At 36.0% G+C, this 25,695-nt stretch overlaps 1 protein-coding gene across 1 annotated transcript in view; it reads right to left on the bottom strand.

The window, feature by feature from the left end:
* Nucleotides 1-686: 686 nt before the first annotated feature.
* The window catches only part of LOC149528153 (beta-galactosidase 8-like), a 59,022-nt gene continuing 34,013 nt past the window's right edge, over nucleotides 687-25,695 (bottom strand). Inside the window, exons 12-19 of the mRNA XM_089810113.1 lie at nucleotides 24,940-25,157; nucleotides 24,494-24,603; nucleotides 19,008-19,117; nucleotides 16,892-16,999; nucleotides 16,445-16,555; nucleotides 1,744-1,955; nucleotides 1,226-1,571; nucleotides 687-1,098 (exon numbers count right to left, since the gene is read on the bottom strand). Of these exons, the coding sequence (XP_089666239.1) occupies nucleotides 991-1,098; nucleotides 1,226-1,571; nucleotides 1,744-1,955; nucleotides 16,445-16,555; nucleotides 16,892-16,999; nucleotides 19,008-19,117; nucleotides 24,494-24,603; nucleotides 24,940-25,157 (1,323 nt within the window). The 3' untranslated portion in view covers nucleotides 687-990. The remainder of the gene's footprint in view (nucleotides 1,099-1,225; nucleotides 1,572-1,743; nucleotides 1,956-16,444; nucleotides 16,556-16,891; nucleotides 17,000-19,007; nucleotides 19,118-24,493; nucleotides 24,604-24,939; nucleotides 25,158-25,695) is intronic.

The following is a 25,695-nucleotide window of genomic DNA, read 5'->3' as shown; positions in this document are numbered from 1 at the left end:
AATTTTGCCTTCACTTCACCACCTATGGAACTACTCAGAGTCCTTATGTCACCACTTAGGCAAACATTAAAGAGCCAACACTCCACCAATGAGACAACAATCTTAGACCTACACATCCTCTTGAAACTATAATTGGGCACCTCTTGATCACGGAAAACTCCATCTAGAGCTTACAAGAATCAAGCCTACCAAGAACCTAAAGGTAGAGATAATGTTGCTTGTATAATCAGAGCATGAAGACAAAGTTAAGGAATTACTATGTAGCAAATAAGATAAACCTAATGGGCAAGAACTCCTTGGCAGTATGCTTTAAAGCTTATATATATCAATTTATTTATTTTTAATGTTCTAGCAAATTGGTAGTTGTTTCTTTTATGGGAACATAAATTTGCTCTGTTTGTGGCTTTTAACCTTTTTGACACCATGTGTTTGTTTTTGTTCTTAATTTTGTCAGACTAATTTTAGGGTGTAATGCTGGTCCACCATCTTTCTTGAGGATTTGGCTGTATAAATCTAATATTAGTTTTAATATATAATCTTGTCATAAAATAGATATAAAATTAATATGAAGAAATTTCCAGTCCATCAATAAAATTAATTGCGTGCAATAAGATATAAAATTTAAAATTGCTAAGCAATGAATAGAACTATCAGATGTCATTCAGAACATGTGGCTCTCGAAAGGCTAATTCAAGATAGGAATATATTGAAATAATCGATTCCATTTTGTATGTGCTCTACACGGAATTTATTCGCATTGAATGCAGTTTTCGATCAATTACTTGACACAGGTCAATGCGAGCATCAATGCTAGTCAATAATTAAGCATTGCGCTATAATAGAGATTTCATCTTTTAATCAATATTAACATTATTCAAAGACCAAAGCTAGCGTCAATGCTAATCAATAATTAAGCAGTGGGCTATGGGAGTTCTTATCTTTAAATAAATATTCACATATTCAGGACCAACAGGATCCCTATTTTCCTTATCAGGAACAGATGGCTTCCACCGCCAAACTTTTATTAGTTCCTTCACAAGGATCGCCAAATTTGTCTATTGAAACCTCCACTGAGCAACTTTGTCGTCCAATGCAGACCTGCAATGACCGCATTGAAAAGAAAAAAATCGTAAGTGAAGCTTTACTATGATATGGTGTTGATAAATTCTTATGGTGTAGATGATTTAAAATTTTGATTGAAGGATTAGGTGGAAAGAACTAATACCTGTTCTACAACAGACATTGCAGTATCGGTCTTACAATGCCCATGAATGAAGCTACCACATTTCCCTTTGGGTGTTCCAAAACTTGCAAACTTAATGGATGAGATGAGTTGTCCAGATGATGGGCAATGTAAACGAAGTTGTGGCTTTGGGTTAGTCCCTCCTGATCCACTCTCTGCACTTAATTCCCACAAATCCACAGGTGCAATGTGTGCCTCGGATATATGGGAGCATAAAGATTTTACAGTCCTTGTCGTAAATGAGATTTGAGAAGGATCTCCGCCCATTTCTTCAAAGAGTACAAGTACATTACCGGTTGGTTGAACCCAAGAGCGAGGAACGTGATAGCTGGAAGCAGCTGTTTGGTTAGTAAATATATTTCTAAACCCTTGTTAAAAATATCAATGAAAGAGAATCACTTATGTAAATCAATGCTACGCAAACTAAATTTACATTTTTATTCCAAAAGTAAGATTGTAAGCATGAGCAATTGATAGATGTGAAGGATGGCTGGACTTACAATATTTGAGATGGTTGGCCACAGTTTGTTAGACAGTTACCAGAGTGGTAAGCTCCTCTATAGTCACAGGAATCAGTACAACCACTTGCAGGAGCAATGTAAGCCGGCCAATATCGTCCAATACTCTGCCCATTCACCCAAGCAACACCCTTGCCCATGCCAAGGAGGTTTAATGCAATCGGATCATTACCATTTGGAGCGTCAAAAGTGGTCTGCCACGAAATTGATGACACATTGAAATTGATTACTAGCTTTCAATGCATCTATTTTACAAAGTAACTAGAACACTACACTGATCAATTGCACAACATTTTCAAAAGTGACAAGTCAAGTAGAAAAAAAGATGCCAAAATACAGTCTTTTGAATTCAATTTTAATAATTGATAAACTAATATCTTCAGAATGAAATCATAACTTGGGACAATCTAAACACCGGAACGTATCATTTTCTGTGTCCACGAGTGCTTTAAGTAAATGCCACAATCGCTTGTGAAGAATGATTCCACTTTCCAACATTTTAGCATTAAGAACACTGGATTCCTACGAGCCAATTAAAAGCATTCAAGAGCATTCCAAAATTGTTGATCCCTTTTCTAACTTTCTTATACCACATGTTTCTCATGAAACCACCTGATTAGTTGGATATCTTCAGCTAATCTACCTAGTAAGCACTTTATAACAAAGATAGAAGCCATTTAAAAGATGCTAGTAAACTCTACAAAAAAGAGTTTAGCTTTACTATTGGAATGAAAGAGAGAGCTGTGACGGATGTTATTTATAGGCTTGGTCACAACATTGTAATCTCACAGAAAATGTTTTTCTCTTTTTGGCTTGATTACGACATTGGAATCTCAAAGAGATTTTTTCTTTTCTTTTTTGAACTAAATGCTAAATGTTGCCAGTGACTCAGTGAGTGTTTACCCCCGAGATTTTCATTGAGGATATTTTCCGACACCTTAAGGAGGGATGGAATACCTCAATCGGACTATTGATTGAGAATTATTGTCCTCTATTTTGTCACCACAAAATGTTGCTAACAGTACGAAACATTTTCAAGCGAATTTCACATTTCTCTAAGCTTGAATTTGATATTCAATTGCTTAATGTTGTTCGATCGATCCATTTCAATTCGTATATCAAATCATTTTATTGAAGGCCTTCATCAAGTCTTTTTCATTTTGCTTTCTATTGAGCCTTTGCTTGATTTTTGAAGCCTTCATCGTCTTTTTTTTTGTTTTTGAATTTTCTTTTGTTGATTTTTAGTCCTTTGGTTTTGTTTATGTCATGTCTTTTGATTTTCCTTTCGATTCGGTCTAACCTAGAGGTCAATCGGAGTTGTTAGTCAAAAGTTATGCCCATTCTAGTGCTTCAAAAGTGGATCCTTTGGATGCAACAACATGAATTTAAAATATTTTTTGATGCAACAGTAAGAATTAAAAATATGATGTTATATTTTCAATTTGACTTTTACTTTTTGATAAATATAACTTATATTCACCTTTTGTTATGTTTTTAGGTTACTTTAGCTTTAAATTTTTAATTTAAAGTGACTATAGTGCACTTTATGTTATAATTTTAAGTTGAGTTACTTTTTAATTTTTCACTTAAAGTAATTATATAACTATATAATTTTAGTTTAATTTTTTGTTTTAAAAATCAAATATTTATTTAAATGTAACTTTTTAAATAATGATTATATGTTATATTTCTAAATATGATAAATAAATATTGTTTATAGCCCATTTTGTAACATTTTTATAATTTAAGTGAATTAAACGACTTAAAGTTTTCATTAGTGGACACTTTATATGTAATAACATGTAAAATCCATCAATAGTGGACATTTTACCATATAAAATTTACTTTGGTGGACCTTTTTAATATCATTACATCAAAATTCTATCATAAGTAGACCTTTTTTATGCTATTGCATCAAAAGTGAAGTTTTTATGCTTTAACATCTACAAAATGAGATGCATTTTAAAACATGCATCCTCCTCCAAAAGTTTGATTTTGCTTGTAAACATATTTAAAACATGCAATAGTACCCAAAAAGTGTGATTTTGATGAGATGCACATTTTAAAATATGTGAGTGACACAAAAAGGTCCAATTTTGGTCAAAAAACATGTTTTAATATGTGCAATGACACATGTTTTTGCCCTCCAAAACTCGATTTTGATCATAAGTTGAGATTTTCTCAATGGATTTGCATAAGATTTCTTCTATTGGAGGCCTTTTTGGTTGGCAATGATTTATCTTGCATTTAAAACGGATTTATTAAACTCAAAAACATTTTTCAAAGCTTCACTCTAGGGCACATTTTTGGATAAATTAGCAAATAAATCCATTTTTGTTACATGTTTTAACTCCAAAGCAAATCGATTTGGCTTCTTTTTGAGATTGCATTACATTGTCACTCATGTTTTAGTGTTTAAAAGTCTAAACGTTTTGTTTCATGCCTTCTATGAATCACGATTTTGCTTAAAATGCCTGAAAATTTGTAGTTTTAATCCACTTTTATGCATTTTGAAGTCATTTTTTTGCATTTTGATCGATGTATATACATTTGAGGAAGTCGTTTTTGCATTCACAAGTCAAAAATGACTCAAAAATATGCATTTTTTTGCCACGTTTTTGCAAAAACGGCCCAAATTTTTGTATTAAAAAGTCACATTTTTTGTTCAAAAAATTTTAAAAATGAATTTTCAGCCTATACATTTGGATCAGAGATTATCAGAAGCTGCAAGACCATGGTTATCAAGGTGAATGCAGTGGTACAAAGTACAGGAACTTTCGATTCCATGCTTATCCGTGATTGCATCATCAAGTACAATAGGATTTTTTCCTTCTCTTCTGTCTTCTTCCTTCTTTTTTCATATCTATACTTGGAGAGGATGTATTACATGAAGATGTGTAATTACATGTAATACAAGTTGCATGTACATGAAAAGATGTAATACGAGTTGCATGTACATGAAAAGATGTAATGCAAGTTGCACGTGCAGTTGCATGCAACCCTATATTTTCTCTTTTAGTTAGACTAGGTCAAAGTTGGTTGAGTTGCTCCCTCTTTTTCCTCCACCTTTTTTTCAACTCCTGTGCCTATATAAAAGAATGCCCCCGCATTGTAAAAGTCATCTTTTTTTGTATGCAAGAAAGCTCTGCCACATTTGTGCAAGCATAACTTTGATTATGTAGTACAAATTTGGAAGAAAAGTGAATAAAAGAAGCAATTGAATTCAAAGCTTTGACTGAAAGCAATTTTGATAGAGCAAATTAGAAGTTTGGACTGTAATTTGTGTCTATTGTCTTGATTTATGTTATTATTGTGTGTTTAATAAAATAGCATAGTGATTTAAGAAGCAATCGGAGCCAAAGCTTTGACTAGGAGCAGTTGTGGAAATATATAGCTAGAAGCTTTGTCTGTAACTTATACTTCTTTTTTAATTTGCAAAATAGTTAATTATTCTTACTTTTAGGTGTCTTTGTGCCCTAATGCTAAAGTTTTTCCATATAGAAGTACGACCGGACTTAGAGCCAAACCGGTACAATTTCAGCTAACTTTTGAGTTAGTGAAGGTTTATCGTTACCACTATTTCCAGCTCTTGATAGAAGTATGGTTAGAGATTTACCCTACACATCATTTGCTCGACGAGTTAGTGGATTCTTTCTTGAAAGATTAGAAGAAAGGATATTTGTGACACCCATTTTATAAAATCTCTCAACTTCTTGTTTACCTTAAGTTGATCCAAGGAATGGTGAGAAGGGGGAGCCTTCCCCTTAAGGTAGGAGAGACTCTGTCTCATACGCTGTGGCTGGTCATCCTATTTTGCAACTGGATTTTTATCCAAAATTGTCAGTTGCAAAATATCCACCCAAGAAGAATGATGGTTGATAATATTTTACTTTCGCGAAGCACAAATAGCAAGAACAATAGGAAATACGAAAAAGGAAAATACCAAATAGAACATTGATCAACAAACAAAATCAAATGTTAATGAGAGAGAAAAATGCAAAATTGATGAGGTGGCAAATGGAACACAACAACAAAAACAAAAGATGATATCTTCAATAAGAAGACCATTGAGTCAAAGGTAGAAAAGATAAAATTAGAAGAAAAGACATCAAAAGAACATGAACAGAATGTAGAAGAGGAAAATCATGAAGATGAAGTGAATCTTGAACAACTCCATTGTGTCTATAGGGAAATTGAGAAACGTAAATCAGAAACTAGAGCTACAACTTCAAGAGGACAATGAGTCTAATGTGCAGTTAATATGAAGCCTTGAAAAATCTGAAAAAGGTGATCATTGATCTAAAAGTTAACATTGAATAAGGGAAAGGATTGAAAAACAGATGAGACTCCAATTGAAGTAAAGGAAGAAGATTGTATGAGGAGTACAAGATTGTTTCCTTGAGAAAGGAACTGGAAAACACATCACCAAGTTGATAAAAAGTCTCAAATTTGACAAGAGTATTGAAACCTTAGAAGATATCATCAATGGGTAGAGGTTACCATCCATTAAGACTACTATTAGCTACAAAGAATCAAATGGCCGATAAAGAATACTCCAACAATGTACCAAAGAAGTCACATAAAGAAAAATTAAAGAGGTATATTGAAGCCCTGAAATTCCCTATCAAAAGGGAAAGAAGCAAGGCAGAAGAAAACCATGTCATACAGAAATCATGCAATTCTCCAAAAGTAAGCAAGGACAACTTCAAAAAGTCATTTTCTCCAAGGAAAGCCTATAAGCCTATATTCCAACATTCTTTCTATGATTATTGCTATTCATGTAATAGTTTTTGGTCACAGCACGAGATTATGGTTGGTACAAGAATAGAAGACCTTACAAACTCTCAAGTACAAATTACAATACATCTACTCATTTAAGAAATCATAGCTCATTTGTTCCTTCAATAGATTATAATGTCACACATTAAAAATATAATAACTAGGAACTTATGGCATAATATAGTAGAAGTGGTTTTGTGAAACCATATACACCGCACAAGATGGAGGAAACCAGGACCATAAAAAATTGAAAGCCTACTACAATATGGAGAAGGAAAAAAGAGCATGATAACAAGAAAAAGGAAGGATCTATGATCGTGCAAAATACACTTTATGCACAAGTGGCATCACTAAGCTCATAAGGAGAAGTACGAATTTAGGAGGAACTAATGATTGCATTGTTCTTCAGCTCCATGTAAAAGGCAAACTAGAGATAGATGAAGATTATTTTCGATTGATGTCCAAGGGAAAGATTCAAAAAGAGAGAGTTGCAAAAAGGAAGAATGATGACATTAATGTAAAGAAGAAATCAAAAAGGTCAAGCCTTAAGGACAAGGGGAGTATAAGATAATTGTTGGTTATTTTTGCCCCCAATTCAGCCCCTCGCAGATAGTCGATCTGAGAAATAATGGCCAAGATATGTCACAGGTGGGTTAACACGAAACATTTCCAATTGACATCTCGTGTTATCCCATGTTTTTTGTTGCCACGATTCATCATTCCAGTGAAGTGGTGCTAATGTTGCATTCTTCATGCTTAAATGCATGTGCTATTGCCATATGTCCCAACTTTCACATCATGCACCATTTTGATGGTTAACGGAGTTGAGTCCACATGGTAGGAGTTACTTTTGTGCTCTCACATTTCATTCTGCCACGTGTCTTTGTTCCAGTAGTTCTGGTAATACAACTTTTCCTCAAGGGGAAAGATCTCAAAATTGTGCGACATGGCAAGGTGTTAACATTTCATGTTATCGCTTCCCTCGCTCTCTTTTGCTACTTTTTCATGGGAAACTATGCCATGTCAGATTTCTTGGGCCATTTCTTTGCCGACAGGTGTTGTGGGCCTACGCTAATGTCACATTTCTCAAGGCTTTCTTCATGATCAACAAACAATTTTTCTTTCGCATTTTTGCAACAGATTTTTGCTTGTGGATTGGCGAAGGTCAATAGAACATTTTTTCTTTCACATCTTTACAACAGATTTTTGCTTGTGGATTGGTGAAGATCAATAGAACAATTTTTTCTTTCGCATTTTTACAACAGATTCTTGCTTGTGGATTGGTGCAGGTCAATAGGTTAGCTTTATAGTTGTAGGCAAGTGGGTTAGCACTTTATGTTATCCCTTCCCACATTTTATGACAGCAGCATGATTTGATTTCTTTGTGGTCGCGCTTCATTACCAAGGTTGGTTCTTTAATGTTGGACGACTTCTTAGCCTTGTATGCACAATGCCAATTCACTCCATGCTTATTTATTGCTTGAAGAGATTAAATCTGATAGATTTATCCTTTTACCAGAAAGATGCATTCATTTTGGCTTTTCCCGTCACTTCCAAGAGGAAGTTGCATAGAAAGATCGAATTTTGTTTTGATGTTCATTTATTGCTCTCCTCTGTAATAAACTCCACTGTGGTTGGGGTTTGAACTAAAAATGTAAAATTTGGAACATGCTTGAACCCCTATAAAGGCAAAGTTTGTCCATAATTTTGAGGGTTCTTCTCTTGTTTTTTTGCAGCAACTTATGCTCTGCAATTGTATTCCTTTGTTTTCCATTAATGAAATATCTTGTTTCTTACTTTTTCTTGTCATTTTTCTATTTCGTGCATGTATGTGTCTTGTAGTGAATGCTTCTTTTCTATTTTCTTGGTTTGTATGTTGCATTTAACCTATTGGAAATCATTGCATAGTGAAAATTATCTTTCCTTTCAGCATTTGATCAGTTCTAACCTGCATATGATTTCTTGTATGGTAGATTAGAGTTGAGAACAGCGTATATTTCATAGTTCCATTGATATGTAGAGCAGTTCTTGGAAGAGGTAGTAACCATGTTTCAATCCGGTGCATCACCTCCTTTTCCTTTCAGCATTCGCTTCCATGCATTATTTCTCCCTTTTCCCTCAAAGTTTTAGTTTAGGTGCAGCCTGATTGTAAGGAAGTTGGCTTTCTTCAGGGATTCAAAGTCAGGGCTCAAGTCCAACACCTTGAAGGTTGTTTCCATGTTACACAAGGTTGACCGGGGATAACACATCAAACAGGTGTGGATTTTTGTGTCAACAGTTTTTGGCACGCCTGGTGGAACAAACAAGATTTCAATTTCATAAGTACGTTGATAGCCATTTCCATCTTAATTCATTCAGAAATTTGGTGTTATTCTCAATGCCATCAACCTTTGGAGGCATTTCATCAAACACGATGACGACTTTAAGTGCAAATTTATTGGTTTCAAGCAGAAACAATGTTGGAGATCATCTCTGAGCTTTTATGTTTTCCAAGATTTTCTATGATTTCGTAGCTTTTATGAAGTTTTAATCATGGACCCATTTCACAGAAATTCTTATCATTCTCCCCCATATCATGAAAATTCTATCCCTCATTCCTCATACTATCAATGACCAAAATTCTTTTTCATCACCATATGGCCAACATGTCCAATATGCATATTATCCCTGCACCCCTGCTCCTCCAGTCCCAACATGCCCATATAAATGACCACGATATTGGAATTCCAAAGGCAAGTGGACTTGAAGTTTCATGAACACAATGAGAAGGTCAACCTAAGGTTCATGAACGGAGTGAGTAGTTGGCTTATAAAAGCCAAGTGGGTGAGCAGTTGCAGGAGTGGGAATATGAGATTAGGACAATACAGAGGCAGGAGTTTGATATGCAGCAGCAAATGGAGGTCAAACAAGGGCAATAGGAAAAAGATTATTCTTGTTTGTCTTCTCCTCAACAGGAAGACCCAAATTATCAGGCTCTCATTCACTCCCTAATGTGGGAGGTGAGAAAAACTCAAGTTAACAAGGACCTTGACAAAAGGTTTGCTGCGGTAGAAGAACAGACAAGGCTCAAGCTTGCTAAATTGCAAGCAACTGAAGCACAAGAGCCCCCATTGAGAAAATATGCTAGCTTCAGACAGAGAAAATTTGCTAGCTGCAGAAAGAGGTATATTGAAGCCCTGAAATACCCTATCAAAAGGGAAAGAAGAAAGAAGGAAGAAAACCATGTCATACAGAAATCATACAGTTCTCCAAACGTAAGCAAGGACAAGTTCAAAAAGTCCTTTTCTCCAAGGAAAGCCCATAAGCCTAGATTCCACAATTCTTTCTATGATTATTTCTATGCATGCAATAGTTTTTGCTCATTGCACAAGATTATGGTTGATACAAGAATAGAAGACCTCACAGATTCTCAAGTACAAATTATAATACATCTACTCATTTAAGGAATCATAGCTCATTTGTTCTTTCAATAGATTATAAATGTCACACACTAAAAATATAATGACTATGAACATATGACACAATATAGTAGAAGTGGTTTTGTGAAACCATATACACAGCACAAGATGAAGGAAACCAGGACCAAAAAATTGAAAGCCTGGTAAAGTATAGAGAAGGTAAAAAAGAGCAAGATAACAAGAAAAAGGAAGGATCTATAGTCATGCAAAATGCACTTTGTGCACAAGTACCATCACTAAGCTCATAAGGAGAGGTACAAGTTTAGTGGAAGCTAATGATTGCATTGTTCTTCAGCTTCATGTAAAAGGCAAACTAGAGATAGATGAAGATTATTTTCCATTGAAATCCAAGGGAAAGATTCAAAAAGGGAGAGTTATAGATAGGAAGAATGATGCCATTAATGTGAAGAAGAAAACAAAAAGGCAAAGCCTTGTGGATAGGAGGAGCATAAGATAATTGTTGACTATTTTGCCCCCATTCAGCGCATCACAGATAATTGATCTGAGAAATCTTCAATGAAATGGATATGTCATAGGTGGGTTAACACAAAACATCTGCGGTTAACATTTCATGTTATCCCATGTTTTTTGTTGCCCCATGTCATCATTTCGAGGAAGTAGTGGTAAGGTCACATTCTTCATGCTTTAATGCTTGCGCTATTATTATATGTCCCAACCTTCACATCTTGCATCATTTTGACGGTTAACGGAGTTGGGTCTACATGGCTGGAGTTAACTTTTCATGTCCTCAACTTTTGTTCTGCCACATGTCTCATTCTTGTCGTTGTGGTAATGTAGTGTTTTCTCAGGGAAAAAGGTCCCAGAATTGTGCCACATGGCAGCGTGTCAACATTTCATGTTATCAATGAACTGGATATGTCATAGGTGGGTTAACACGAAACATTTGCGGTTAACATTTCATGTTATCCCATGTTTTTTGTTGCCCCATGTCATCATTTCGAGAAGTAGTGGTAAGGTCACATTCTTCATGATTTAATGCTCGCGCTATTATTATATGTCCCAACCATCACATCTTGCATCATTTTGACGGTTAACGGAGTTGGGTCTACATGGTGGGAGTTAACTTTTCATGTTCTAAAGTTTTGTTCTACCACGTGTCTCCATTCTTGTCGTTGTGGTAATGTAGTGTTTTCTCAAGGAAAAAGGTCCCAGAATTGCACCACATGGCAGGGTGTTAACATTTCATGTTATCCCTTCTTGCAGTCTCTTTGGCTTCTTTTTCATGGGGAATTGTGCCCTATCAGATTTTTTGGAGCTTTTCTTTGTTGATAGGTGTTGTGATCCCATGCTTATGTCATGTTTCTCAAGGCTTTATGTCGTGCATCTTTCTTCATGATCATTGAACAATTTTTGTTTTGCATTTTCACAATAGATTTTGGTGTGCGGATTGGTGAAGGTCAACAAGTCAGCTTTACTAGTGTACACAGGTGGGTTAATGCTTTGTGTTATCCCTTCCCACATTTTATGACAGCAGCATGAATTGAATTTTCTTGCAGCCATGTCACATTACCAAGGTCGGTTCTTAATCTTGGGTGACTCCTTGGGCCTTGTATGCACAATGTCAGTGTACTCCATGCTTATTTATTGCTTGTAGGGATCAAATTTGTTAGATTTATCTTCTACTAGTCGGATGCATTCATTTTGGCTTTTCCTATCACTTCCAAGAGCAAGTTGCATTCAAAGATCAGATTTTGTTCTGATATTCGTTTATTGCTTTCCTCTTTATTATAACTCCACTCTGGTTGGGGTTTGAACTAAAAATGTAAAATCTGGTTTATGCCTAAAGTTTGAACCCTACATAGGCAAAGTTTGTACATAATTTTGAGGGTTCTTCTCTAGTTCTTTTGCAGCAGCTTATGCTTTGCAAATGTATTCCTTCGCCTTCCATTAATGAAATATCTTGTTTTTTACCTCTTCTTGCCATTCTGCTATCTAGTGTATGTATGTGCCTTATAGTGAATGTTTATTTTCTATTTTCTCGATTTATATGTTGTGTTAAACATGTTGCCAATCACTGCATAGTGAAAATTATATTTCCGTTCAACATTCGATCAGTTCTAACCTACATAAGATTTCATGGGAAGTAGATTAGAGTTGAGAATAGTATATATTTGGTTGTTTCATTAATGTCTAGTGCAGTTATCAGAAGAGGTAGTAACCATGTTTCAATCTGGTGCATCACCCCCTTTCCTTTCGGCATTTACTTTCATGGATTCCTTCACTCTTTTCCCTCAAAGTTTTAGTTTGGGTGTATGATGATTGTAAGGAAGTCGAGCTTCTCTGGAGATTCAATCTAAGAGCGTAAGTCCCACACTTGGAGGTTGTTTCCATGTTACACAAGGTCGCCTGGGGATAACACGGTGGGTAGGGATTACGACTTTTGTGTCAACAATAATCTTCGACAAAGGGACAAAAGAGAAGTTCCTCGGAGATATAGTATCACAGGAGGGGATCCAAATAGATCCTGAGAGTGTTCGGGCCATTCAACAACTAAGTCTCCCATCTAGCAAAAAAGGGGTTAAACCCTTCTTTGGAAAAGTCGACTCCCTATGAAGATTTGTCCTAAATTTCTCTGAAATCACCAAGTGAATAGTGGATATGATGAAGGGGAGTCAGAACTTTAGATGGAGTGGTTCTCGTAAGCAAGCATTTGACAGCATCAAAAACACCATTGCAATGGCCCTTGTCTTGACCCATCCTAATTATAGTAAGGAGTTTATCATTTACTGCTATGCCTCGAAGCACACTCTATCGGCTATCCTCATGCAAGAGGATGAAGGAGTACAAGCTCATATTGCTTTTATGAGCATTCCCTTCAAAGATCACAAGCTCACATACTCGCATGTATAAGAGCATTCGTATGCACTAGTGCGAGCCTTGAAAAACTTCAAACTCTATATCCTCCACTCTCGTGCCATTGTATATGCGTCTGAGTCAATAGTAAAAAAGCATACTCACACAACAAGATGTAGGATGCAATACCTGAGGTGCGTGGGTGGTAAAGATAATGTAGGATGACATTGATATCAAGCCAACCAAGTTAGTCGTAGAAATGGCTTGTGTCGAGCAATTGCGGAAAATCATGTGGAAGGAGAGGATGAGAACAAGCCTAGAGTCCTAATGGTAAGTCTCCAAAATCCATGGTTCTCCAACATAGCGTACTTTCTTACATACCAAGAATGCTCAAATGGTCATACTCCCAATTTGGGAAGACCGGCTCTGCAAGAAAGCAATTGATGGAACATTCCTCAGATGCGTAGACAAACAGTAACAAGAGAAGTTACTCCGAGATTTTCATGAAGCATGCGGCAGGCACTTCTCCTCTTCTATTACGGCCTTCAAAATATTGAGGCAATGTTATTACTAGCCGGGGATGTTCAAAGATGCTTACAAGTGAGTGTCATCGTGCGAGAAGTGCAAAATGTTTGGTAGAAAACCCCAGCTGATTGCCCTTGCGCTAACGCCTGTAGTGATTGAAGGTCCTTTCTAGCAGTGAGGAGTAGATTTCATAGGACCAATCAACCCACCTTCCAACTCATGTCACACTTATATCATAACCGCAACTGACTGCTTAACCAAATGGGTTGAAGTAAAGCCCACCAAGAAAACCACCTCTGAGGTAGTGTGCAAATTCTTGAATGAGTGTATACTAGTGAGATTTGGTGTCCCATTAAAGCTCGTATGGATAGTGCTACATGCTTCTCCTCAGTAAAAATCGTTGAATTTTGCTATGATTACAAAGTCTGTTTGAGCCATTCATCTTATTATTGCCTGAAGGCAACGGGAAAGCCAAGTCGAGCAACAAGAACATGATAAATATCATGAAAAAACTCATAATTGATAATCAAAGGAGTTGCAAAAAAAGCTACATGAAGCTTTGTGAGTATACAGGGTTACTCTCAAGAGGGCCATCAGAATCTCCCCATTTGAGTTGGTGTATGGGACAAAGGCTAACCTTCCCCTCCCTCTCGAACTATCCATGATAACACATTACAAGGTGGACTGGAAAAGAGGATCATGTACCTAACTTGGCTAGAAGAAGAATGAGAAGAAATGGTGGATCATATTAAACAACAATAGGCGCAAGCAAAGGAAATTTTTGACAAGAGGGCAAGGCCTTGAAAATTCATAGAAGGGGACCTAGTTTTGTTGTAGGATAAAAGAAGGGAGCCAAAGGGGATGCATTCTAAGTTCGAAAGCCTGTCGAAGGGTTGTTCAAGATACACCAGGTGAACAAATGCAACTCCTTCAAGCTAGCATATCCAATAGGAGAAGTCTTACCATTGTTATACAATGGTCTAGACTTAAAGCTCTACCAAATCTAAAGGAAGCAGGTAACCCCTACGATTGTATCATAATGGGTTAGTTGCTTGTTTTTTTCCAACTTTTCTTTGTTTTGTTGTGTCTGTGTTCTTGTCCTATTTTTGTCACGTCATGTCATCCTTTTTCAGTGAAACCAAAGATATCCACCAATTATATATACAAAATCCAACAAAATCGCTAAGAAATAACGTAAATGGGAACCTCCTCCTGCAGAATGGTCAACATTAAATATTGATGTGGCCTTTAGGGGTAATCTGGGACCAGCAAGCTTAGGATGTATTATTTGTTTGGATAACAGAACATGCCTTACTAAACGCATCAAACCTTTAAGAATAATGTCTAATAACTCAACCAAATTAGAGGCCTTGACAGAAGGCTTAACTCTAAGTAGAGAGATAGGTATTAACAAATTAGTTATCGAAGGAGACTTGCAAATTATCCTAAATGCATTAAGAAAAAAAGAGACTCAAAATTGGATCCTTAATTCTAAACTTGAATATGCCCTAGCCATCGTTGATCAATTCAAAGAACAATCATAAAACATATTTATAGGGAAAGTAAAAGAGAAGCAGATAATCTTGCAAACAAAGGAGCAAATGGAGATGAGATTCTAATAAGATAAGCTAACATGATAAGTATAAGTTAGAAATTTGTTCTAGAAGCAAAATTGGTTTAGAACTTTTACTGTCAAAATAAATATATTAAATTTAGCTGATATCATCGAAGTTTAATGTTAATAAGTGACATATTTTTGGTTATTCAAATATGAATTGAATTTAAAATTAAAGTAAATAGAAGATAAGTTTCATTTTTTATTATGAAAAATACTTCTTTTCGTTCTAACAACTTGATTGTAGCCAAGTTTATTTTTCAAGTTATATCCACAAGGAATTATCAAGAGCAAAGTTATAAATTCGAAAATCAAAAGCAAGCGCTAAAATTAGTTAAATTACTTTGAGAAATTTATGTAAGGGCTAAACCAAGGGCATCTATCCATCTTTGACAATTTTTTAATCTAAACACAGTCTTGGGCTCATGGCCTTTTAATTATCCAAAAAAAATGCTAGATAAATAAGAAGAAATGCTTAGCCATGTGCATCCCACAAATTCATTATGTTCTAAATGAACGTAAAATCTCCTTTCTTACTATCTATCCTTTTTGTCCAAAATAAAATTGTGGACAAAGCTCTCCATAGACTACCTAGTGTCATGGACAGATGGAGTCTTTTTTTTATGGAGTAGTTATAGGTTCCTATCTCATGCATGGACACATTTCTAAGAATTAAAATTATAAAGTAGATGTAGAAAAACAAAAAATTCATTTTTTCTAACATGCTAGATAGATAAGAAAAAATGTCTGGCCATGAGCATCCCACAAAGTCCTTATGTTCTAAATGAACATAAGTTCTCTTTTCTTATTATATATTTATCCTTTTTGTCCAAAATAAAATCTTCGACAAAGTGCTCCGTAGACTACCTATCTATCCTTTTTGTCCAAAATAAAATCTTGGACAAAGAGCTCCTTAGACTTGTCACGAACAAATGAAGTAGTTATAGGTTCCTATCTCATACATGGATACATTCCTAAGAATTAGAATTATAAAGTGGGTGTATAAAAACAACAAATTCATTTTTCTAACATGCTAGGTAGATAAGAAGAAATGCCCAACCATGCGCATCTGACCAAGTCATTATGTTCTAAATGAACCTAAAATATCCTTAAATAAATCTATCCTCTTTGTCCAAAATAAATCTTGGACAAAGTTCCCCATAGACATCATATTGTCATGAACAGATGAAGACATATTTTTTTATAGAGTAGTTACAGGTTTCTATCTCATGCATGGACACATTCCTAAGAACTAGAATTATAAAGCAGATGTATAAAAACAACAAATGCATTTTCCTAACATGCTAGATAGATAACGAGAAATGCCTAGCCATGTGCATCACACAAAAACAATTAACGAAAATCCTCCCAAACTTTCATGTAATCTATGATTAACATTTCCAATGCTTGCTAATATGATATTTCTAGGAAAGATATTTCCTACCTACATCTGAAAAGCATATGTATAATTGAAATAAATCATTTTCCTAACCTTGTACCAAATCATAGGTTGTTTCTTAGGAAAGTCCGATCCTGAAGCCCATGTTGCAGTAGTTGTGCTTTTACCCATATAAAATTGTGACTTTTCACCTTTCAATCCAATCTACACTTACAAACAGAATGCAGAGTGAAATCATAACATAGCTGTTAGAAAGTCAAAGATTCTTGAAAGGTAACTGTACTATAACATACGACTAAAATTCAACTTCTAATCTATTCTTCCAGATAAATTAGCATACAAGCAGTGCTATTTTTTAATTTGGAATAACTGAAACAGAGACTGGCGCAAGAAAAAATGCAAAAATTGAACACAATAAATTCAGCTCAATTTTCCAACCGAATACGAAATATAGTCATCTTAGACTTATTCTTTTATGTTTCTTTCAGCTAATGTCAAACATAAATGTAATAAATAAGAATCGAAGACTTAAGATGAGACCTGATATTTCCACTCTTGTGAGGTCAAATTTTTGTCCCCGCCATTTAAACCTTTCAGTATCACTCCAGTGAGTCCTGCACCCCATGTGTCGAAAAATGACCCATAGTTCTGGACACAGGAAACCATAGTCAATCATTATTGTCCAAAACATACTTAAAGTATATAGGAGAGTTCTTGTCAGAAAAAAAACTTAGAAGGAATATATGCATATACTTCTAATTCCTTTAGTTCAGTACATGAAACTTAATAGCATCTATGATGGAAATCATCCAAAACTAAATGGTGAATCTATTTGAATAGAACGAAGAAAGGATGTGAGTTGTACATCATTTCAGCATGTGAAGGAAGCGAATAAGATATAAATGATGTCAAGCTGAGAAACTCTTGAAATTTTAGAGCTAAATAATCGTCCATATTACAAACCCAAGCAGGTATCTTTGCAAGAAAAACTGACAGCAAATTGTGTATATTTGAGTTCTTTTGCTAAAGAGTGTTAATAATTTTAAATGAAAAGAAACTTATAAAAGGATGTGTTAGGCTAAATAGTTATATACAAAGGAGCAAAGGAAATGAAGGAAAAAGGAAGGACATTTGTTCAAGAAGCGCATATTAGTATTTCAAAAGAATCATTTAATAGATAAAAACAAAGCAGTTACAAGCTTGATACTGCTGACTGTCTACTCTGTACATCTGCAGGCTGATAGGTAATTCAATAAAAACAAAGCATCGAAAAAGCAATCAATTAAGAATTTAACTTAATAGCACTCTAGACTTAGATTTCTATAGTTGCTCAGATTTCCTGTCAGTTATATATTTTAAATATTTTTGTTGTATTTCATCTCCATATTTTATAGAGTATAAAACAGCTATATTAGGTTTTACATTGGATTTCTGAGGGAATAAATCTATTTCCAAAATAATGGCCTGGTATTAATATGCATTATCTCTTTCTGTGCACCCCACATGAACGCACATTGTATCCCTGGTGTATCATATCCAAAGTCTTCTCTTAAAATTTGTACTATCATCTCCCAGTATCTATAGAGAAAATAAATTTATCTGTATCAAGGTAACTTAAGCTTGCATGTCAATGTTTCCCCATAACAGGTTCTCATAATAGTAATACATATAAATGCAGGGACAGTTTGCAATGGTTAATGATGAAGCATACATGAGTCTTCAATAAGTCTTAAGATATTCATATGTATTTAAAAATTTGTGTGAGAACTTATGCTGCTATGAATCATTTCTGCTCTACAGTTTGTCTTATGACCAACACTGGCATGTTAAGGCAATGCCAAAGACTCATGTATCAGATCTTTGGCATGGGCTACAAATCCATGCTTTCAATTCATGCACGCAGTCGAAACTGTCGGTCAAAACTTGTGATATTCAGCAAAATTGTGATTGTCAACTGTCAGACTTCTCCAATCCTTCCAAAAACCAAAATTCAAGTCAAAAACACCGATTCAAAGCCAAATATAAACAACTTGCCAAGTTCATTATGTTCAGTCCAAAGCTCAACAATATAACCAAAATGAATAATAAAAAACTCCTCAGTAAGTTGTTTTAATGAAACCAAAGCAAAAGCTAAATAGTAAATACCAATCTAAGATATGACTACCATTACTGTACTCTATTAGACTGCCATGATCATATCTAATCTGCCAATCAAACAACTTATTAGAAATTCAATTGACTAACTAATACCAGCTTAAGAGAACAAAAACGGAGGTCTGAGTGCCATATATAGGTCCAGTACATTCAGATTCGGAAGAATCGGAAAAGCAGCAGATACTGAGCTTAATAAATGCATTAAATTGTAAAATACAGAGTCAATAATAGTCCTGATGCCCAGAGAAAGTATGTTTAGATCGAAGGAACAAAAGGCCTCAAACCTAAACCAATAGTGGCATGTTGTGATAGTTAAGCTGTTGAGAAGTTATCCTTGCCATCAAGGTTCAAATCTAATGGGGATGAGGTCCCCCGTTTGTGGCCTCACTGGTTCATAGCTCCAGATCAAAGCATTTACCCCTCTTTAAAAAAAAAAGGCCTCAAACCTAAAGAAAACTGAAAATTTAGTTAATGAAAGAGTGTAAGAAGTTTAGATGAGAACCTGTAGGCCAACTGTCATACTTAAAAGCGCAATATCATTCTTTCCAGACTTCAAAACAATGGGCATCTCCAGGGTGATACTTGACTTGCTGCTACTCCCTGTTTGACTTCCTATAAGAATAATTAAAATAATTTGAAAATTATTCAAATGATAGACTATATGCAAAAAAATGCAATCTTTACAAAGAACATAATAATTACTAATTATATTGTTTAGATGTTTTGAAGACTTATTAAAAGCTCCTTTGTTGCCTAACTACCATTAAAAAAATTATCAAGTGTCAAAATTTACACTTCTTCCTACAATTTAAGACATCAATAAATGTACTCAAAATGATCCTAAACGAAACAGTTAAGTCAGAGAACAGCGTTGTTGCATAAAAAACATCTCCATGCAAGGTAGAATATAAAACCTTATCATAGCCTGTCCCACTAAATACCATTACACATTAGCTCAAGATAAATATTCAACCAAGTAGAAATAAGCTTCATATAGTTCACAATTAACAAACCATACTGATGTTGGATTAAGTTATAGAAGAATATCAAATCTACTACTTGTTATACATGGTCAATGAAGATGGCTTGAAACTGAGCAGCTGAAGGGGCTTAAAAAGAAAATCTACAGACAGGGATTATAAGAGCACCTAGTTATAGAAGGGAGAAAAAGCTTGGGAACCAAATAATGGAGATTACAAATAGAATCCGCAGAATACTATGACGAACAAATATTTTACAGGCTTAGGTCCAACTTCGATTTTTTACAAACAAGTCAGCAAGCAATGACATATAAAAGAGAGAGAGTTGACAGCAAAGCAACCTGTGAAGAAAAATACTTGAAATTTTCAACGAATGTTACCAAATGTTTTCAAAAGAATCATAACTATATATCAATAGCTAAAATAAGTATGATAACTATGAAGAAAAATTAGTTTCAAATTTGGACTTTGATTTGGATGAGGAGCAAACTGCCCTTTCATATTTTTTAAAATGTGTTCCCTACGTTTATAAATATTAAAGGAAAATGTTTTAATCAGTGCTCTCTTTCTTTGCATTTCCACCCACAAATCAAAAGGTAACCTAAGACAGAAGTTAATATTTGAACTCCAAGGACTACACAAAGAAACAGTATAACCTTGTTGACCTTCGCACCCACTGCCACAAACTCTGGATTTAAACTCTTTCCAAATCCCTTAGATGCTCCAGGTGTAGGTGTCTTGACAATATCTAGTTTAGACTTTGGTATGAACCATTGCACCAAAACTCCGAAGTGCTAGTGAAGGCCGCCCACCAGGATCATAACATCCCACCACACTCCATAGTCCAAACTCTGGGCTGGATTTGCGCCCATACAGTGGACCCTCCCTTGGCCGTATGAGCCCCGGATGAACACTGCAATGCCGGTGTTGCCACCCACTCCAAGACTCGAACCTGAGTGGAGGCTCTAATACCACATGATACGAAACATTGCACCAAACCCTTGAGGTGCTAGTGAAGGCCGCTCACCAAGATCATAACATCCCACCACGTTCTGTAGTCCAGACTCTGAGCTGGATGTGAGCCCATACGGTGGGCCCTCCCTTAGCGGTATGAGCCCCGGATGAACACTGCAATGTCAATGTTGCCACCCGCTCCGAGACTCGAACCTAAGTGGAGGCTTTGATACCACATGATATGAAACATTGCACCACACCCTTGAGGTGCTAGTGAACCGCCCACCAGGATCATAACATCTCACCACGTTCTGCAATCCAGACTCTAGGCTGGATGTAAGCCCATATGGTGGGCCCTCCCTTGGCCATATGAGCCTCGGATGAACACTACAATGTCGGCATTGCCACCCACTTTGAGACTCGAACCTAGGTGGAGGCTCTGATACCACATGGTACAAACCATTGCACAAAAACCCCGAGGAGCTAGTGAAGGCCACCCACTAGGATCATAATAGACTTTAGTCCAAGTGCAGCCGTGACATTGAATATTGGGGCTAAAACACTTTTAAGTAGTATATATTACTATATGGTAATTCATAAATGAAATAAATCCTGTTTTGAGATTCTACAAGGGGGACCTCAGAACCAAAATTGGCATCTAGCTTGGTCATGAGCTGAAAATGAACCTTTATCATTATAATGTCTTATGTGATGTACAACTCTTCCAAATGACTTTGGGATTTTGGGTTATGAGAGTTTTTGCAACTCAGTTATAGTTCTCTTAAAATCTTTACATCGAAACCTTCCCCAAGACATCAAAGTGGGGGTGCCTTATGGAGTTACTGTACAAGTCAGAGTGCTTGTACATCACCTGTGCTTCTGGGTAACAATGCTTTCAAGATGTCAAAAACATATAGGGTGACTTGGGCCCCAATTCCTTCCTACTATGACGGATTGTGGCCGTCCTATCTAACTGGATTAAATATGATTTTCTTATTACAGGAACAAATAACTTTTGTCCTTTGTATGCCCTTGAATGCAATCCAGCATTTTTCCCTAGGTTGAATAGATTTGTAAGGCTCTCAACTACAAGATATTAAGGGGATTACATTTCAAAAAGGCAGAAATTTTCTAGCTTGGGCAATAAAGGGGACAATCTCCTCATTAAACATTTGATGTATGTATCAATTTTAAATTTTAATACCACAAAGAAGAGAATCATATATTTTTTTGATGAATAGTCCCTTCTCTATTAATTAAATATTAAAGTTACATATGTACTCAGAAAAAAAAATTGAAAACCAGGAAGGCTGCGGAGCTATTTGTAGGTTTTTGTCAGGAATTAATTAGAGGTTTACAGCATATTTAAATTCAGTATACTATATAATGGAAATAAACATGTCAAGTAGTACTATTGATCTCCAAAGTTAGATGGCTCTAGAACAAAAGGAATACCAAAAAAAAATTAGATCCTTTATTATTACATTTATATCAAATTGCAATATATACTCAGAAAAAAAATTGAACACCAGGAAGGCTGCGGCGTTATTTGTAGGTTTTTGTCAGGAACTAATTGGAGGTTTACAGCGTATTTAAATTCAGTATACTGTATAAAGGAAATAAACATCTCAAGCAGTATTATTGATTTCCAGAGATAGATGGCTCTAGAACAAAAGGAATAACTAAAAAATAATATATAGATCCTTTATTTTTACATTTATATCAAATTAAAAAGTCACTGAGATAACAATCGCAAGCTAGAGGAAGCCTATTTAGCACAATAATGAAAATACTGCAAACATTAGGACCAATGAAAGGGAAGATAATAACAGCAAATCCAGCTTCCTCACTGTAAAATATCTGATATTTGAAATCCCTCAGGAACCACCTGTTTCTCACAATTATTATTTAGATATTTATGTCTACCATCTATGAAATAGTTTTTAAATTAAGAAGCATCACATAAAGAAAACCCACATGCTGAAGAAGGCACGTGCTGCAGGGTAGCAAGAACTCCAAAAAACCAAGTACCAAGAAAGGCACAATGCTAACATGTCGATATAGGAACTTGAACCCCATTCTAGCTTCATAATTGATAAAGCTTCTAGTGCGTGTAATTTCTCCTTAAACATCTTCTTCTCACAACTGTTGCCTATATGGAAGTATTACCTCTTGGAATGACAAAAGTAGGCATGCGTGGTTGTAAAGTATAGCAAGGTACAATAGCAACTAGGAAGGTTAACATGTTATATCATTATTAGGAAGGCTGAATCCTAGACAAACTGGAAATGATGAAATCTTTTCTTGCTACACTCTTGCATCCTGACGATTTATCTTGTAGTGCGACTCAAAATGGAGATGTTAAAAACTTGCACACAATTGAATCCAGAACAAGAGCACTATGGAAATCTTGTAGCTTTGATTTTTAAATGATGAATTCATAAGATAGGCAAGTAGAAGTAAAAATTTGAAAGGAAATTTGCTATATGAACAGGAAAATGGAGTGGTCTGCGACCAGACCTAGTTGGAGAGCACATATGGAAAGCAAAGCTGGTTCTAGCATGTGTTCAAAACCAAAGCAAGAGGAACAAGTGTCATCGGTAGAAATTGTGTATCGGCCGACGGGTCCCTTCGAAAAAAGTCTTGTTATGTAGCCGACGGGTAAATAGTTTGTAGCGGGCATAATGTATCTGGCCTACGGAATCCTTCGGGAAAGTTCTTCGGAAGGTATTTATAACCCCTTCAGAAAGCTTTATAATGATCATATCATATCATACAAGAATAATGTACTATGGGCATATGCGAATAATAATAAGAGTTTTGTTGTCTGCTGTTCAAGTTCGTGTTCATTATCTGTCTGTTTCTTAATTATCTGTCTGCATTGAAGAAGAGGCATGATGTGGCGATTCAGGCTCTCACTCACGAAGGGAGTGGCATTTGATCCGAGCGTATATTCGTGGGATTTGTCCTAAGCGATTTCAAACTTGTTTTGTGGATAGAGGTTGGCCGGCAGTTGAGACCCCAGAGATGTTGGCAGATTGGGCCACTGAGCTAGAATTGAGACCGACTGACACTCCGATGATGAAGTTGGCACATGAGATCGTGGGACTGTACAAAGAGGTTTACTATGCGCGGCAGCGCGCGGAGGCAGATAGGGCAGCAGACAGTGTTGCAGCTCAGAGATCTCTAGCGATTGAAAAAGAGGCAAGAGAAAAGTTAGCCACTGATTTGGCCGACAAGCAGGCAGCATGGGCAGCAGAACGGGCAACACTATTGAAAGATATGGCAGCAGTGGTACAGGAGAAGGACGCGGCTATCCGGGATAAAGATGTGGCAGAGCATGAGTGGCAGTTGGCCAAGAGGCAGGCTATGGACGCTGCGCTTCTACTGAAGGAGGCCGTAGAGGTTAATTCACAGATTCAGACAGATCTGCGCATCCGAACTGACCAGGTGTATGAGTTACGTCGTCAACAGCACTCTTCTGGGACACCTCCTTCTTCTCTCTAGTATTTTTTTTTCTCGATTGTGGGTTGTCTCCTAATTTTGCTAGTCATCAGGAGACGACTTTTTCTTTTTGGGGGAGATGATGTCATCGGTAGAAATTGTGTATTGGCCGACGGGTCCCTTCGAAAAAAGTCTTGTTATGTAGCCGACAGGTAAATAGTTTGTAGCGGGTATAATGTATCTGGCCGATAGACTCCTTCGGGAAAGTTCTTCAGAAGGTATTTATAACCCCTTCGGAAAGCTTTGTAATGATCATATCATATCATACAAGAATAATGTACTGTGGACATATGCGAATAATAATAAGAGTTCTGCTGTTTGCTGTTCAAGTTCGTGTTCATTATCTGTCTGTTTCTTAATTAACTTATGCGGTAAACAACAAGAACATTTATCATCAACTAACATGAAAAAAAGGAGAAGTTGGCCTGAAGAAAAAGAGAACTATACAGACAGAAAAAAATCTTATGCACTCCCAGGACATAATGACTAAATCGGGTCATTTTAATTTGTCATATACTTTTTAAGACTGATAACCAAATCCTCTAGTTACCTGCATATTGTCCATTAATGAAAATGTGTAAAGCATGACCCAATGATTCTACGTGAAGAACTGGCTGTGTCCCATCCTGAAGAAATGCTTCACTGTCACCAACTTGTACACTGTCAAAGTAAGTTGCTCATTTTTAGTATAATACAGAAAAGCAAACAACAACGGAAGTGATCAACTGTCCGCATACAAAGCTTAGTCAATTATGAACATTTCAAATATTATTTGCATATTATTCTTATTTATTTAATATAAGTAAATATTAGCTGATGGTGTTACTTCTAAAACAAATGTCTAGTGTGCATTATGTATATTGTTTTCCTGTAGAGGACTGTCAGCAAATCCTCTTGTTCAGAAATTAGCATGTCTTGCTTCCCTTGATTTTAGTCTTGACTTGCAAACAAGATGCACGTAAACTGAATGTAACAGTAGAAAAATGTTCTTCTTACCTTGTTGTGTACCATAGGTAGTCACTAGAATCCGCTGTTGTATTTATTTGCTCTAGCAAGGCAGCCTTGGAGAATGCTCCAATACCCCAAACACCTATTGGCTCCTGCTGCCAACTCCATTTTGGGCTTACCATCTCTATGCTTGCAATTTGCATGGCATTGGAACCTCTCAGTGTTGAATGTAACTTCATTTCTATAGAAGTGGTCTGGGAGCTAATCTGCAATCAGCACATACAAATAAGAAATATGCATTAACATTTCACCTCCAGCTAATGGCAACTTTCTCTACTTTGTACAAAGATACCAAATCATAACAGCAAAAAACATTTAGGGAAAAAATCACAAACCAAAACTATGCAAATTTTCTGAAAAATCAGAATTTTAAAAAAATGGAAGTTTGTACAAGAAAAGACAAAAACTTCTATTTTAATATTTAAGGGCATTTCCATAGCATAGAGATTGATAGCAAATAAAATAGAGAGTTTAACATATAAATTGTGGTGCTATCTGCCATGCATGGAATGCTACGAAAGTGCAGGGAGAGGACTGAAAGATATAAAATGAAAGAATAAAAATACAAAGAATATTAAATGAAGGAATATTAAATGCTAGGACTGTTCTTTGGCTTGGCCCAAGCAAAGCAAAGAAAGGCAGCAGACCCTAGAGACAGGCAGGCAGGAGGCCATACCATAAAGAAAGGCAAGAGACCCTACCTTCCCCATACCAACATCAACTATATCTCATATTAGGGCCAGC

This window comes from Cupressus sempervirens, chromosome 11, assembly GCF_028749045.1.
Source record: "Cupressus sempervirens isolate cs-2001-9-10 chromosome 11, ASM2874904v1, whole genome shotgun sequence".
In the NCBI taxonomy this organism is placed as follows: Eukaryota; Viridiplantae; Streptophyta; class Pinopsida; order Cupressales; family Cupressaceae; genus Cupressus; species Cupressus sempervirens.
This window is presented reverse-complemented; position numbering and strand designations above follow the sequence as displayed.